Source organism: Falco cherrug, chromosome 8, assembly GCF_023634085.1.
Source record: "Falco cherrug isolate bFalChe1 chromosome 8, bFalChe1.pri, whole genome shotgun sequence".
NCBI lineage: Eukaryota > Metazoa > Chordata > Aves > Falconiformes > Falconidae > Falco > Falco cherrug.
The window spans coordinates 6,401,573-6,414,278 of record NC_073704.1 but is presented as its reverse complement, the minus strand read 5'-3'; the positions used below and the strand labels follow the sequence as shown (position 1 = coordinate 6,414,278).

Sequence of the window (12,706 nt, the reverse complement as noted above, 5' to 3'; positions counted from 1 at the left end):
GGATGGGGGTTGTGTCCCTGCAAAGCCATCGGGTGCTGCCTGTGGCTGCTGGCATTAGCTGTCACTGAGCCCAGAGCTGGCATCCAGCGTGCACAGGCTCACCCGTCCCAACCAGGAGGTGCAGGGGTATCGTACAGCAGTGTAGGGGTTCTTCCCTGATTTGTCTCCAACGTGGAGGGTTCCTTGTGCTCTACTAAGTGCCGAGAGGGGCATGGCAAAAGCTGCAGGAGAAAACACCCAGCAGGAGCTGTTTGCCCTGCCTGGGGTGTTGCATGAGCTCCCTAGGATGAGTTCACAACCTGCCTGGGATGGAAAAAGTCCAGGTTCAGTTTTTAGGTTGTGGGGAGGAAAAGAAGGGAAGACGGATCTTGGAAGACAGTGGTGGACAAAGTCAGTGGGCGGTGGGAGCTTTGCTTTGTAGAAAGGCCAGTGTGTGTCTAATGGAATCGCTGCCAATGAACTCCGGAGAGCAAGGAGCTGGTGAATCAGCTGGTCCGAATGCTGCTGTTTGGGCTGTAATTTATAAATATAAGCTGGAAAGAAATGGGATAGAAAGGTCACATGGAAAGGCTGGTCGCTGAGTAAACATCTAGGCATGTCAACTTAAAACATGCTGCTCCTTGGGGCTGCAGGGCAAGTCCATGCAAGACCCTCAGTTGTTTCATGGCTGTGTTCCTGACATCACATGTGTCTGTGCTTTCTGGGCCTTCAGTCCTCTTCTCCCTTCTTCCACCTCTCCAAACGCTAGTTAACAGATGCTTGGCTTTCCTTAAAGTCTGACTTTGGTGCCTTCAGCCTTGTCCTGCACAGCCTTACATGAACGTCCACTGTTACAGACGGGCAGGTGTGAGCAGAGCCCCTGGGGGATTTTGTTGAGGTGGTGACTCCTGGGAGCCCAGTGTGACTTTTGGCGATGAAGCTTGGACCACATGAAGTCTTCCATGTGGGCTTCGCTCCCAGGAGCCATCGCAGCTGTCTGCGAGTGAGATAGTCACAGAGGAACAGCTGGAATAACACAATGGCCAGGAGGGAGCCTGTGGTTGTCCCAGTCCCACGACGGAGCTGCTCCCGAGTGCTCTCTGGGGGCTTGAGCTGGACCTATGATGGCAATTTTTTGAGCCACCAGAGCATTGGCAGCCTTGGGTGATTGAAAGCATCTGGAGAGCTTATGAGGTGTTAATGTGACAGAAATCCCTCAGCTGAGCTGCCTGATGTTTTGGGGGTGGGTTTGGTTTATTTTTTCCCCAAATAGCATTTTAATCAGATACTGTAATTTGCAGAAAACTCTGACTCAGGGCCCCTCAGGGGGCTGCAGCACACAAAGGGACCAGTCCCGATGCAAGCTGGATCTGTATAGTATCAGGCAACACGCTCAACCCAGCAACCTTTCAAATGATCCAAGTTACTGAGAACAGCCAGCCCACGCGAGCCCCAGCGTCGCTGTAAATGGGCAAATGCATGAGCTGTGTCAGCAGATTGCTCCTGCCTCCTCTTTGCGTGGGGACACAGGGTGAGCAGAGCCGAAGGAGCAGCATGGGCAGCTGGACCCTCCTCTCCAGCTTGGTCTGAAGCAAGCGACACATCCCCGTGGTCCCCCCCCCGGGGGCAGCTCAGCGTGGCAGAGTTGGGCAGCGAGGGCACAGTCCATAGTTGTGGCAGGTCCTGGCCTGATGCTTATGGGATCTGCTGAGACTTCTACCCACATCCTGATTAAACAGAGTTCCACTTAGGGTTTTCTTTTCCTAATTTCTCTCCTTCTATTCGCTAATCAAATGTATTGCAGACAAGAGCAGGGGGTATGAATGACTATCTAGTGCAGTGCTTTCCTTTTGGAGGAAAACAGCCAGAAACCACCAGGTATCTCTGGATCTTCCTCTTGCCTCTTTTTCTGGGTATTCACTAGATGTGTGAGCTCCCCTCCCTCCATCCCAGCCATGATCTCCTATAGTTTTGCAATAGTTTCTCTTAATTTGGTGTGGGCTTGGTCTTTTTCAAGCAAGGAGCTACCAGTTGGGTATGGATTTAGCTGCAGGCCATCCATATGTAATCACAGAGTGCAAGGTGAGAAATGAAGCTGGCAGAGGGTATGAGCACAAAGGTGTGGTTTTTTTTTTTTTATAGAGATTTAGGGGGGTTGTGTTTAAAGCCGTCTAGAATATCGGCAAGAAGAGAGTAATTTTCCCAGTATGGTGCCTCGTAGTGGGAGTTCAATGCCAGGACATATGTGAGGGGCAATGGGGTTTGCTCCTGACAAACATCTCGAGCAATGGGACCTCTTGAGTTGTTTGTCAGGAACAAGAACAAAATCAGAAGAGGTTGTGGTCCTGTGTGATGGAATACTGATGAGAACAGGAAGCTGTTGCCCCTCAAAGAGGTGTCGAACAGTCTGCACGCTTGTACGGACCAGGCTGTGCCACGTCAAGGCGTCACAGATGTGACATCAGGGATTTCACAAATCTGAGATCTGAGTTTCCAGATTTTCCCACCTCTTTTGCTTTCAAGGTAGGTGTGTTTTTTGAGCTCGGTTACCACCTTTGAATGATAACGGTGACTGGCTTTGGTCTTGCTTCGTGTACTTGGTGATGAGCTGTTCATGTACCCTTGGAGCTGAGAGCAGGAGTCTGAGGGACAGCAATGTCCTCGGGTGCTAAGGGTTAAAAGGCAGGTTTTGGGGGGTGATTGGAGAAACTGTGAGAAGACATACAGAAATGCAGAAAAAGCTGGTATAACCTCTTAACTGTAAAATTCAGGGTGAGGAGCAAGGCCTGAAGTGTTTTTGGAGGTCATCCTTAAAATGAATGAGTGGATAAATAGGTCAGGTCAGTGACTGGCTGCAGTTTGGTTACTATCTCTGGAGGCTCCATTGCGCTTGAACCGATGCTAGGCTCCTCCTGGAGTCACCAGGGTCCTGCATGGCTCAGGGCAGTCGTCCTTCCCTCTGCACAACCAGTTGCCACTTATTATTGAAGTTATAGGCAGATTTGTTAAAGAAAATCAGGATGCTAGAAGAGTATAGCTATACCCAGCTGGTACAGCCGGAGAGGAGGTAACTAACTCTAGGTCCTCCATGAAACCTCAGCTTAGCTGGTACCTCCTGGTGCAGGAGCTGGCCTGCAGTGAGAGGGCTTCAGTGATGGCTCTAGAAAAAGGTGTCAGTCCAGCTTGGATCATTGCTCATGCTAACACTGAAGAAAAAAAAAAACCCACACAAAAGAAAAAGAAAAACCAAACCCACAAAAAAAAAAAAACCAACCAAAAAACCAAACCCCAGCTAACCAGAATAAAAAGTCTTGTATGGTCACAAGGTGCTTTCCTTTTTGTGGGTTTCTTGTTGATGAAGAAGGTCCCTTTTTGTCCCCAAATGCTGAAGAAACACCTGAAGACGTTCATCTTTCAGCTGATTGAAGCTAGGGAGAGTAACTCCGGGCTTAACTTCTGCTTTCAGGCACTCAATGGATTTGTCATCGCCGTGACAGGAGATGGCTACATCTTCTACATCTCCCCTACTGTGCAGGACTACCTGGGCTTTCATCAGGTGGGTACTGTTTTTTCCTGGCTGTAAACAGATGGATGCACTCCAGGTCTGGGAAGGAGGCGCTGAGAGCCATGCCAGGGGCTTTCTTCTCCCTGCACGGCTCCCTCGGGTCATTTTTGATGTATGTTTTCAAATGAGTCATGTTCTTTGGGGGCTGTGGAAGCCAACAAACATGCTTGTGACTTTAGTGGGAACAGATGCAAGCTGAGCAATGGCAGGCTCTGTATCTTCTTGTCTTTGTGTGGAAGAGGGGTGTGAGATTTTTCTTGTCTCGTGCTGCTGGGCCCATATGCTCCCACTTACGGAGGGCTGAGGGTATCTTGCCGGTGAGAAGTGTCAGTGCCCTGAAGTGCCATGGGTTACATGGAATGCCAAGGAAAAGGAGGTCTCTCCCCATATCCACCCTGTTAGCTCTGATTCCCCTGATGTTCAGCTCCTTTGGCCAAAGGGCTGAGTCAACAGGAGGGCTGTGAGACTGCTAAACCCATTTCACTGCATGGGTTCCTCCTGCACCTGCAGACACTGATGTGGTTTTTTCTTTGTCCTCTGTTTGTACCCTTTCCCAGCTCACTGGGATCCTCGTGGGCTGATGCCCCAAGTCAAAACAGCTGTCAGTCAGGGACCGGTCTTCTCAAGGTACTGGTATGTCTGGTTAAGCAGGAGGCTCTGCTATGGTGTGTTTCTGAGGGCCGGGACATGGCAGTTGGTGGCTTGAGCTACCTGTGAGCTTAGCAGGACTGTGCTGACCACCACAGCATGCAGGACCGTGATGGGAAAGGCTGGTCCAAGGCATGGCCCTAGAAGAAGGGGGCTGTGTTGGGAGCAGGAGGTGTGAGGAATTGCTGGTGTTTCTGCTGTGAGGGCAACCTTCCCAGCATCAGCACGTCTGTCTTTCCTGGTGGTCCACCAAAGGAGGATGGTTTGCACTGGGATACAGATTCCCACTGGTTTGGAATAAAAAAAATTATAAAACCCTTTTTTCAAATAGCAAGAAACCCCATATAAGTCTGGAAAAAAATAATTAGGAAATAAAAGGAAAGCCTACTGCCCTGTCCTCCTCCAGACATCTTTGCCAGGCTGGGCAGAAGTCGATGCTTTTTTCCCCTTGTGTCATTCCAGTCGGATCTCATCTACCAGAGCGTGTATGAGCTGATCCACGCGGACGACAGAGCTGCCTTCCGCCACCAGCTGCACAGAGCCCCGGTGCCTGGCAGCACCCAGCCTGCTGATGATGATGGTGAGTGTGGGGCGGTCCCTGGGGACCAGCCAGCCACATCTGCATGGCCACCCTCTGCTGGAAAACCCTCCTGGTGGCATTTATAGCCACCAAGCACAGCCCTGTGCTAAGGAGCATCCCGTAGCCTCCCTCTGGAACTCACAGCTTACCGCGGGGCTTGACATGGCCACCTGCCACCAAAAGCAGCCAACAGTGGTGACGTGCTGGTTTTTGTTGTGCTGGAGGGGCAGGGATGCTTCCCTCAAACCTCTCAGCTTTTCAGCATTTGAAATCCATCTATTTCAGTGAGGGCGGCTTGCCTTGCTCCTCTCTGAGAGGCAAGGGACCAGAAACTGTTGTGAACTGGTAATTTCCCGTGGCAAGGTCTTACCCCTCTTGTGAAGATCATGGGTTCACTTGAGCAGCAGTCTTCACCAGGAGCAGGTGGCCATGAGCTTGAGGTGCGCAGCTTGGAAAGCTTCCTTTTCCCTTTGCTTTCCCAGCCTCTCCCAGCGAGCAGCCGCTGCTGGCTGGATGCAGCGCTGTGTCCAGCCCCCAGCACCTCCATCCCGAGAAGCCCTCCTTTGTGGAGAGGAGCTTCACCTGCCGCTTCCGCTGCTTGCTGGATAACTCCTCGGGATTTCTGGTAACGCAGCCCAGCACCCGGACACCCCTCTGCCCCTAGTGTGTTCCCGAGGGACCGCTCGTGTCCCATGGGGGTGGGAGCACAGCCAGTCCCCATCACCCTGTTTGTTTCACAGCCACATTTTCTAATCCCCTCTAAGGCCTTGAATTTCCGCGGGCGCTTGAAATTCCTTCTGGGGCAGCAGAAGTCAGCATTGGACAAGTCACCGCTTGCTCTCTTCGCCGTCGCGACTCTCCTCCAGCCGCTCTCCATCCTGGAGCTTCGGACCAAGATGCTGATCTTCCAGACAAAGCACAAGCTGGACTTCACTCCCGTGGCCTGTGATTCCCGGTAGGACATCTCTCACCTTCCTCATGGCAAAATCCCTGGCGCTGGGCAGAAAACCAGAGCCTGTAGGAACAGGGCACTTCTGACCCAGCTCCCACAGCAAGGTGTCTGATGCTTTTGCCATGGAATCATAAAATCCTTTATGTTGAGAGAGACCTTTAAGATCATTGAGTCCAGCTGTTAACCCAGCACTGCCAAGCCCACCACTAAACCAGGTCCCTAAGTGCCACATCTACGCATCCTTTAAATACCTCTGCTCCATCTGCTGCCGCCCTCCATCAACATGGGGAGCAGATTAACTGGGCACCAGTGCTTCTTGGTTGTTGTGGTTTAGCTTAGCAAACACCCAGCATGGGTGGTTTTGTGGAAGAGGGGATGTGGCTCAGCCCAGGATGGAGAGCTGCACCCCCCCCAAAGCGGGAGGCTTTGGCTAGCTGCCTGCGCTCTGGGCAGGGGATCACGTCTGGCTGGTGGGATGCAAGTGGGGGATCCACTCCTGGTGTCATTGTGTTTCTGCACTGTTTGCAGGGGGAAGGTTGTCCTGGGGTACACGGAAACGGAGCTGTGCAGGAGGGGGTCCGGGTACCAGTTTGTGCACGTGGCTGACATGATGCACTGTGCGGAGAACCACGTGAGAAGTGAGTGCTGGGGGGAGCAGCGGCGCTGTCTGGAGGGGCCGTCGGGGTGGGTGCGTTTGTGGGAGCCCTTGCGGCTCCCTGGTACCAGTGCAGTTCTGGCTGTGCCAGTACCATTGCTCCTCAGCGGGTGGGCTGTCCCCGGTCTGAGGCGGCTGTGATAAAGGCTCTCCCCTCCTGGGTGTCATACCTGCTCAGGGAGCTGGCAGAGGGACAACACAGCACGTGGCATCATGTGCTGGCTGCGTCCTGCATCTTCCTCCCCCATCGCACGGGTGCAAGGTGATGCTCAACCTTGTGGCCTCTTGCACGTGCCATTTGTCTGCGCCCGCGGAGTAACCGTGTCTGTGCCACCTCTCTTCTCTCCCTGCCCCAGTGATGAAGACAGGGGAGAGCGGGCTGACGGTTTTCCGGCTGCTGACCAAGAAAGGTGGCTGGGTGTGGGTGCAGGCCAATGCCCGGCTGGTGTACAAAGCAGGCAAACCCGACTGCATCATTGCCCGGCAGCGAGCCCTGTCGTGAGTATCACCAGATCCCCAGCTGCCTTCGCCTGCTCTTGGCGTGGGTGGCCGTGGTGCTGCCCGAGGCACGTGGAAGCAGTGAGGGTGGAGGAAAGGGCGGCTGGGTTGCATGGTTGGCACTTTGCAGCACGTGCCCTCCTGTAGCAGGTGGGCATGAGTGAAACAGCTCTGACAAGGGGGTTGCAGACACACTCACCCTGCCTGGGGTGAGCCCCGGACACACAGCCCTTCCCTCAGCCACGCACACCTCCCCGTGGGCTCCCCAGAGCCCTGGTCCTCCACCAGCATCATCATAGCCAGCTCAGCCCAGCACCCTTTTCTTTAGAAAAGCCAGGGCAGGCTGTGAGCTCCTGTCTCACGGTTGGCAGGGTGATTTTTGCCTGGCTCAGAGGAGGTGCTCATGCTGTTTCCATCTTTTTTTCCCCTCTGCCCTGAAGGAATGAAGAAGGGGAGGAACATCTGCGGAAGAGAAACCTGCAGCTGCCTTTTAGCTTTGCCACGGGGGAAGCAGTCTTGTACGGGAATGACCTTCCCGAATTCCTGGACTCCTTCCAGGCTAAGGAGGAGTTGCAGACACAAGCAAACTCGCACTCAAAGCAGCGCTCGGTAGACCCCAGCTCTCTTCTTGGGGCCATGATGAAGCAAGATGCATCCATATACATCTCCCACACTGATGTGCCTCAGTTCTCCTTGCCAGATGTCATTGCTGAGCCCACTGGACTGAGCCAGAATGAGGAAGCTGGTGATGCCAGAGAGCACAGCGACTCCCTCCTGGTTGTTATAGAAACACTCTTTGAGAAGAGCAAGGTGAATGGAAACATCTGCCAGACCCTCCAGAGCCTCAACGTGGACAATGCAGAACTGCAGCGCTGGGAGGAGGCTCTGCTCAGCTTGGGTGCAGAGGAGCCGCCAGCTCAGGAGGGTGGCGAGAGGCTGGCCACCGAGGTGGTGCCCTATGAGGAGCAGATGCTCCTCAGTGAGGATGCTGGGAAGAGCATGGACTTCCCGCACTGCAGTGCATCACTCTGCGATGAGGAAAACAGTGCTGCGGCTCATTTCCAGCACTGCCGGGCAATGAATTCAGCTTTTCAAGGCCCACCACAGCCCCAGGCACCTGGTGCACAAGGCCAAGATGCTGTGGTCTCTCTAGTCTCCATTACATCTGAGGTCAGCACTGCTCAGCCAGAACAGCAGGTCCCGTTTCACTCAGCCAGGCTGATGGGGGGAACTGTTCTGGATGTCCTGGTCTCCAGCGGCAAGTCCTCTGTAGCACTTCAGCTGGCAAACCCGGGACAAGTGCTTCAGGCAGAGGTTGCTACCTCTGCTCCTGTAGATAACACTATTCCTAATGATCAGAGCCAGCCCGGGTGCAAGCTGGTGGGCTCAAGCTGCCCACCTCCGTTGCACTCAAACACGCTGGTGACTCAGTGGCACAGTGTCCTGGTCCAGGCAAACCCAGCCAATGCTTTGGGCCAGAGTGCTTCTCCTGGATGTTGCCCACCAGAGGCCTGGATGGCCGTAGCTCCGAAGCAGCTGGAAGTGTCAGGAACGCACATGGGTTCACAAACTCTGCTGGCTGGCAGCCCCGAGAGCTCCCTGGGGGCTGGGCTGTTGTTACTGCCCTCCCAGCCTGCTCCTTGCCCTGCACAGGGCTTGCATGAATCCTTGTTCTCTGGGGCTGGGGACCTCTGTGATGAGGAGGCTGTTCTCCCTGCACGAGCATCAGCACCCTTAGGAGTCAGCCAGCTGTCAGGGGATGGTGGCATCCCCAAACAGCCGCTCATACCCCACCTAGAGCCCAGCATTTCCTGGGCAGGGGAGCAGGCAGCGCTCCGAGAGGACAAGTGGGTCACGCAGCGCCAGCCGTGGCTGCTGCAGGCTGGGGCAGCTCCTCAGAGATGCAGCAGGGCAGGTTCAGTGCAACACAGCGGGCTCCTGCTGGGGTCCAACACGGGTCCCAGCACCCACCAGCTGGACCACATTGTGCTGCCTGAGTGCCAGTATAGAAGTAGCCTTTTTGAGAGCAGCTTTCTTAGGGATGCTGCTAAAATATCCCTTCCCCAGCAGCTGGGTGCTTTGCCTTGCCTCAGTGAGAGCCACCGTGGAGCATCATGTTCCTCACCAGGCTCAGTTTTGAGGTGCCCAGCAGCTCTCCCTGCAAAGGTGGATGCAGAAGCACTGCCCTCCTCTGAGCGGGGCCCTGGCTTCCCATCAGCATCCTTTGCCGGCGGGCAGCCGCGCTGCGCCTGCGAGGTCCAGCCCAAGGTGAGGTGTGAGGGCTGCAGGACCTGAGGGGTGCACCAGCTCGCATGGATGGAGGGAGGGGTGGTGCCAGGGGAATGCAGGCACAGCATCGTTCGTGGGCAGCCTGGTTTGAAGCCTTACTGTGAACTAGGAGCCACGTTTTGAAAACCCACCTGCAATTACGAGCTCTTCTGGCCGTGCACATCTGTGAGTGGTGCTCCATGCTTCTTGGTTGTTCAGGATTTTTTCTTCCAGTGCCTGAAACGAGGTGCCCTAGCAGAGCTTTCAGGCAGTCTAGGATGAAGTAATTTATTGGTTTTTTTGTCTTTTGGTTTTGGGGGTTTTTTTCCTATGATACTTTCAGGGAGACGCAGCCATGCCAGTGGGGAGGTTTCTCAGACTCGGGGTCCGAGGAAGGACCCTGCTTGCTGGCCTGCGCACTCATTGCAGCCTCTTGCAGATGGACCTGCTGCCTTACAGGTGTGTAGCACTGAATTGCTGTTTCTCAATGCAGCATGGTCTCCTCATCACCTGTATGAGTGGACCACCCTTGTCACATTGCTGTTCAGTCCCCTGCATCATCTCAGCCTGCCTGAGTCCCTCTGCTTTGCTCCTTGCTCCCTCCCTCCTGAGCTCTCCATCTCCCCTCCTCCTCCCAAGCTCATGGTGATGTAGTTCCTTTAGGAAAGGGGATGCTACCAAGCACTTGGAGAAGCTCAGCAGCATCTGAAGGGTCTCTGTGGGAGGTGGAGTTGGTGAGAGCAGAGGCAGGTCAGGGTTTTGGGCTCTTCAGCAGCTTTCCTGGAGAATTTGGGAGAAGCAGGTATCAAGCTGTTGTGACCTTTCTGGGCAGCAGGGTGGGGAAGCTCCAACCAAACGCCCCTTGCATTTGTGACTGGCTTGTCGTTGCCTTCTCCGCTGTGCCGTCAGGCAGAGGGGTGATGGGGTTTACTCCTGCAGTTGCTCAGGGTGGTGTGGTTTTGCCAAAGCAGTGAGAACGGCAGAAAGGGATGCAGTGACTGTCTTCTACCTCTCCACTTTGGACCAACTTTGTGCCTTTCAAACCTTTGTCCTGGAGACCAGCATAACCACTTCATTGAATTCTCTTTCTTTTGTACTTTTTTAACCTAAGATGTGACTTCTTTTTTTTTTTCTTTTTTTTTTTTCCCCCCTGCCATGGGGCAAATTCTCCCAGATCCATCAGGGGAAACCTGATGGGAGGTATGTGGTAGGTGTGTGGTGTGATTCAAGGTCAGACACAGCAAGCCAGCTTGGTCAGAGTAACTGGGGGCCTCCACATCTTCCCCCCTCGCACCTGCCACCCTGAGCATCACATCTGCCTCTCACACCATTAAGCGTTTAGTTTGCCGAGCAAGTGAAATCAGGTAATCACTGCAGGGCTAGCCCAGCAGCAGGCTTGCACATGTACTGGCGTGGGGTGGCCTGATCTCCCTAGGTCTCTTGCTTTGTGCCCTGCTTTGTCTCACTGTGCTGGGGCTCCTGGGGCTGCTGACAGGGCAAGATGGGGCTCAGGAAGTGTCCTGGCTGCAGGCTGGGAGCCAAGCGATGCTGGAGATGTGCCAGACATCTCTGAAGTGGCCTTGGAGGAGCACCGAGGGTGGGGCAAGGAGCTGACTCGTGATGATAGGGAGCCTTACACATCAATGGACCCAAAAAGCAGCAGGATGGACTCCACTCACCAGCCTTTGCTGTCCTGGCACGTGTAAGATGATGGGAAATAGTGCATGGCCCCAGGCCAGGGTCCTGCAAGAGGTGTGCCTTGGGGAGGGGGCACCCTGCCGGGCTCTGCTGGTTGGGGCCAAGAGAGACCCCTGGTGCTGCGTTACTTGTGTCTTACCTCCTCCTACGTTGTGTGTGTGCATATAACATCTATTTTCGTGGCAGTGTCTCATTTTACGCTTTATGATTTCTTTGTATTGCTGTTGGCAGACAGATGATGCTGAGGAGAAAAAGATGTCCTGAAACTCACCCCCTGTATTTGGTTACGTATTAAAGGGCGATTTGCTTTGTATAGCGCTGATGATTTGTTTTGACCTGAAACAGTGTCTCTTCATTTCCCTCTTGACTGAGCAAGTATTTGAAAAAGCCTGCTTTTGGCTTAACCCAGAGTCCAATTGCTTTGAGCGCTGGCTGAAGGAGGACAGTCCTGGCTCATGCCCCCCTCCTGCACCCGGGGAGGCATGGGGCTGGGAGCGCAGATGGGGGAAGGGCTGTGCTTTGCCTTGTACAGGGTAATTTTGGGGGGCAATGCAGCCATGTGGGTGCCTTCCAACATTACAGGCAAAGAAACCACAGGCTGCTGCCCTGGGTGTTCGTGCTCTGGCCCTGTTGCTGCTTGTGACTTGGTGGAGCATTTTTGGAAGGACAGAGACAGGGTGACCATGCCTGGTGCATGCACGCACACCCTGCCTCCAGGTTAGAGTGCAGCCATGTGTGCCCAGCCCAGGGCAGGTGTGTGACACACGTTCTCACTGTCCCCAGCCACTGTGGGTGTGCACAGCAGCAGAGGTGTGACAGTGTCCCCCTGTTGCTCCCCCAACTGCCCTGTGCAGCGGTGGGGCTCAGAGGCATGGTCACCTGTGATGCCAACACACACGCACAGTTTCCTGGGTGTCACTGCCACGCACACATGTGCACAGGCGCTCTCATGCGCAGGGACATGCACACTGATGTGCACCCAGTCACCCTGACAGTCATCCCAGCATGCCAGGGTGATGCAGTGACACAAGTGCTCCCACCGCTTGCCCAGGTGGGTGGTGGGGATCACAGCTCTGCTTCCTCCCCTCATCCTCCATCTGCCTTGTCATTGCCATGTCCCCTTCACCTCCCAGTTCCTTTTCAGCCCCTCACATCCCTGCTTACCTGCCTGTCATTGCCCCCATCCCCACCTCCCTCCCATCATCCCCATACCCCCTTCTTCCCTTCACTCCCATCCAGCTGTTGTTGCCCCCATATCCTCCTCTCAGCCCCCCACATTTCCCCTCACACCCTAATTCCCCTCAGCCCCCCACATCCCCCCTCACCTCCCAGTCCCTGTCGGCCCCATATCATCTCCCATGTTCCCCTTTACCCCCACCCACCCGTCCTTCTCCCCACATCCCCCCTCACTCCCATCCACCAGCCATCACCCCCACATCCCTCTATAGCTCCAACCACCTATCACCCCCCTCACCTCCCAATCCGCTTCAGCCCCCCACATTCCCACTTACCCCCACCCACCCATCCACCCATCATCTCTCCTTACCCCCCATCGCCCCCATGTTCTCCTCCTTAGCTCCAGCCACCCGCCACCCCCCACATCCCCCTCACCTCCCAATGCCCTTCAGCACCTCACATCCCCACCTACCCCCACCCACCCACCATCCCTCCTTACCCTCCATCCACCAGCCGTCACACCCACGTCTCCCCCTTAGTTCCAACCACCCATCATCTCCCACATCCCCCCCCCAGCCCGCGACTCACTCACACCCGCCCACCCATCACCTCCTAATGCCCTCAAGCCCCCACATCCCCATTCCCCCCCACCCCCAGCCCCTCCTCTCCCGGGGCGGGGGCGGGGGC

The 12,706-nt window shown here is 54.9% G+C and overlaps 1 protein-coding gene across 7 annotated transcripts in view; it reads left to right on the top strand.

Annotated features, from left to right (window-relative positions):
* Positions 1-11,156, top strand: part of LOC114015438 (aryl hydrocarbon receptor-like) — a 38,450-nt gene extending 27,294 nt beyond the window's left edge. For 4 of the 7 annotated variants that reach the window (XM_055717793.1, XM_055717790.1, XM_055717791.1 and 1 more), the window contains 7 exons: positions 3,446-3,535; positions 4,655-4,772; positions 5,255-5,397; positions 5,537-5,727; positions 6,253-6,362; positions 6,736-6,877; positions 7,318-11,156. In XM_055717793.1, the coding sequence (XP_055573768.1) occupies positions 3,446-3,535; positions 4,655-4,772; positions 5,255-5,397; positions 5,537-5,727; positions 6,253-6,362; positions 6,736-6,877; positions 7,318-9,172 (2,649 nt within the window). In that variant the 3' untranslated portion in view covers positions 9,173-11,156. Of the gene's footprint in view, positions 1-3,445; positions 3,536-4,101; positions 4,172-4,654; positions 4,773-5,254; positions 5,398-5,536; positions 5,728-6,252; positions 6,363-6,735; positions 6,878-7,317 lie in introns of all 7 variants that reach the window. The other 3 variants (XM_055717794.1, XM_027802980.2, XR_003559368.2) reach the window with 2 other exon arrangements.
* Positions 11,157-12,706: the final 1,550 nt, after the last annotated feature.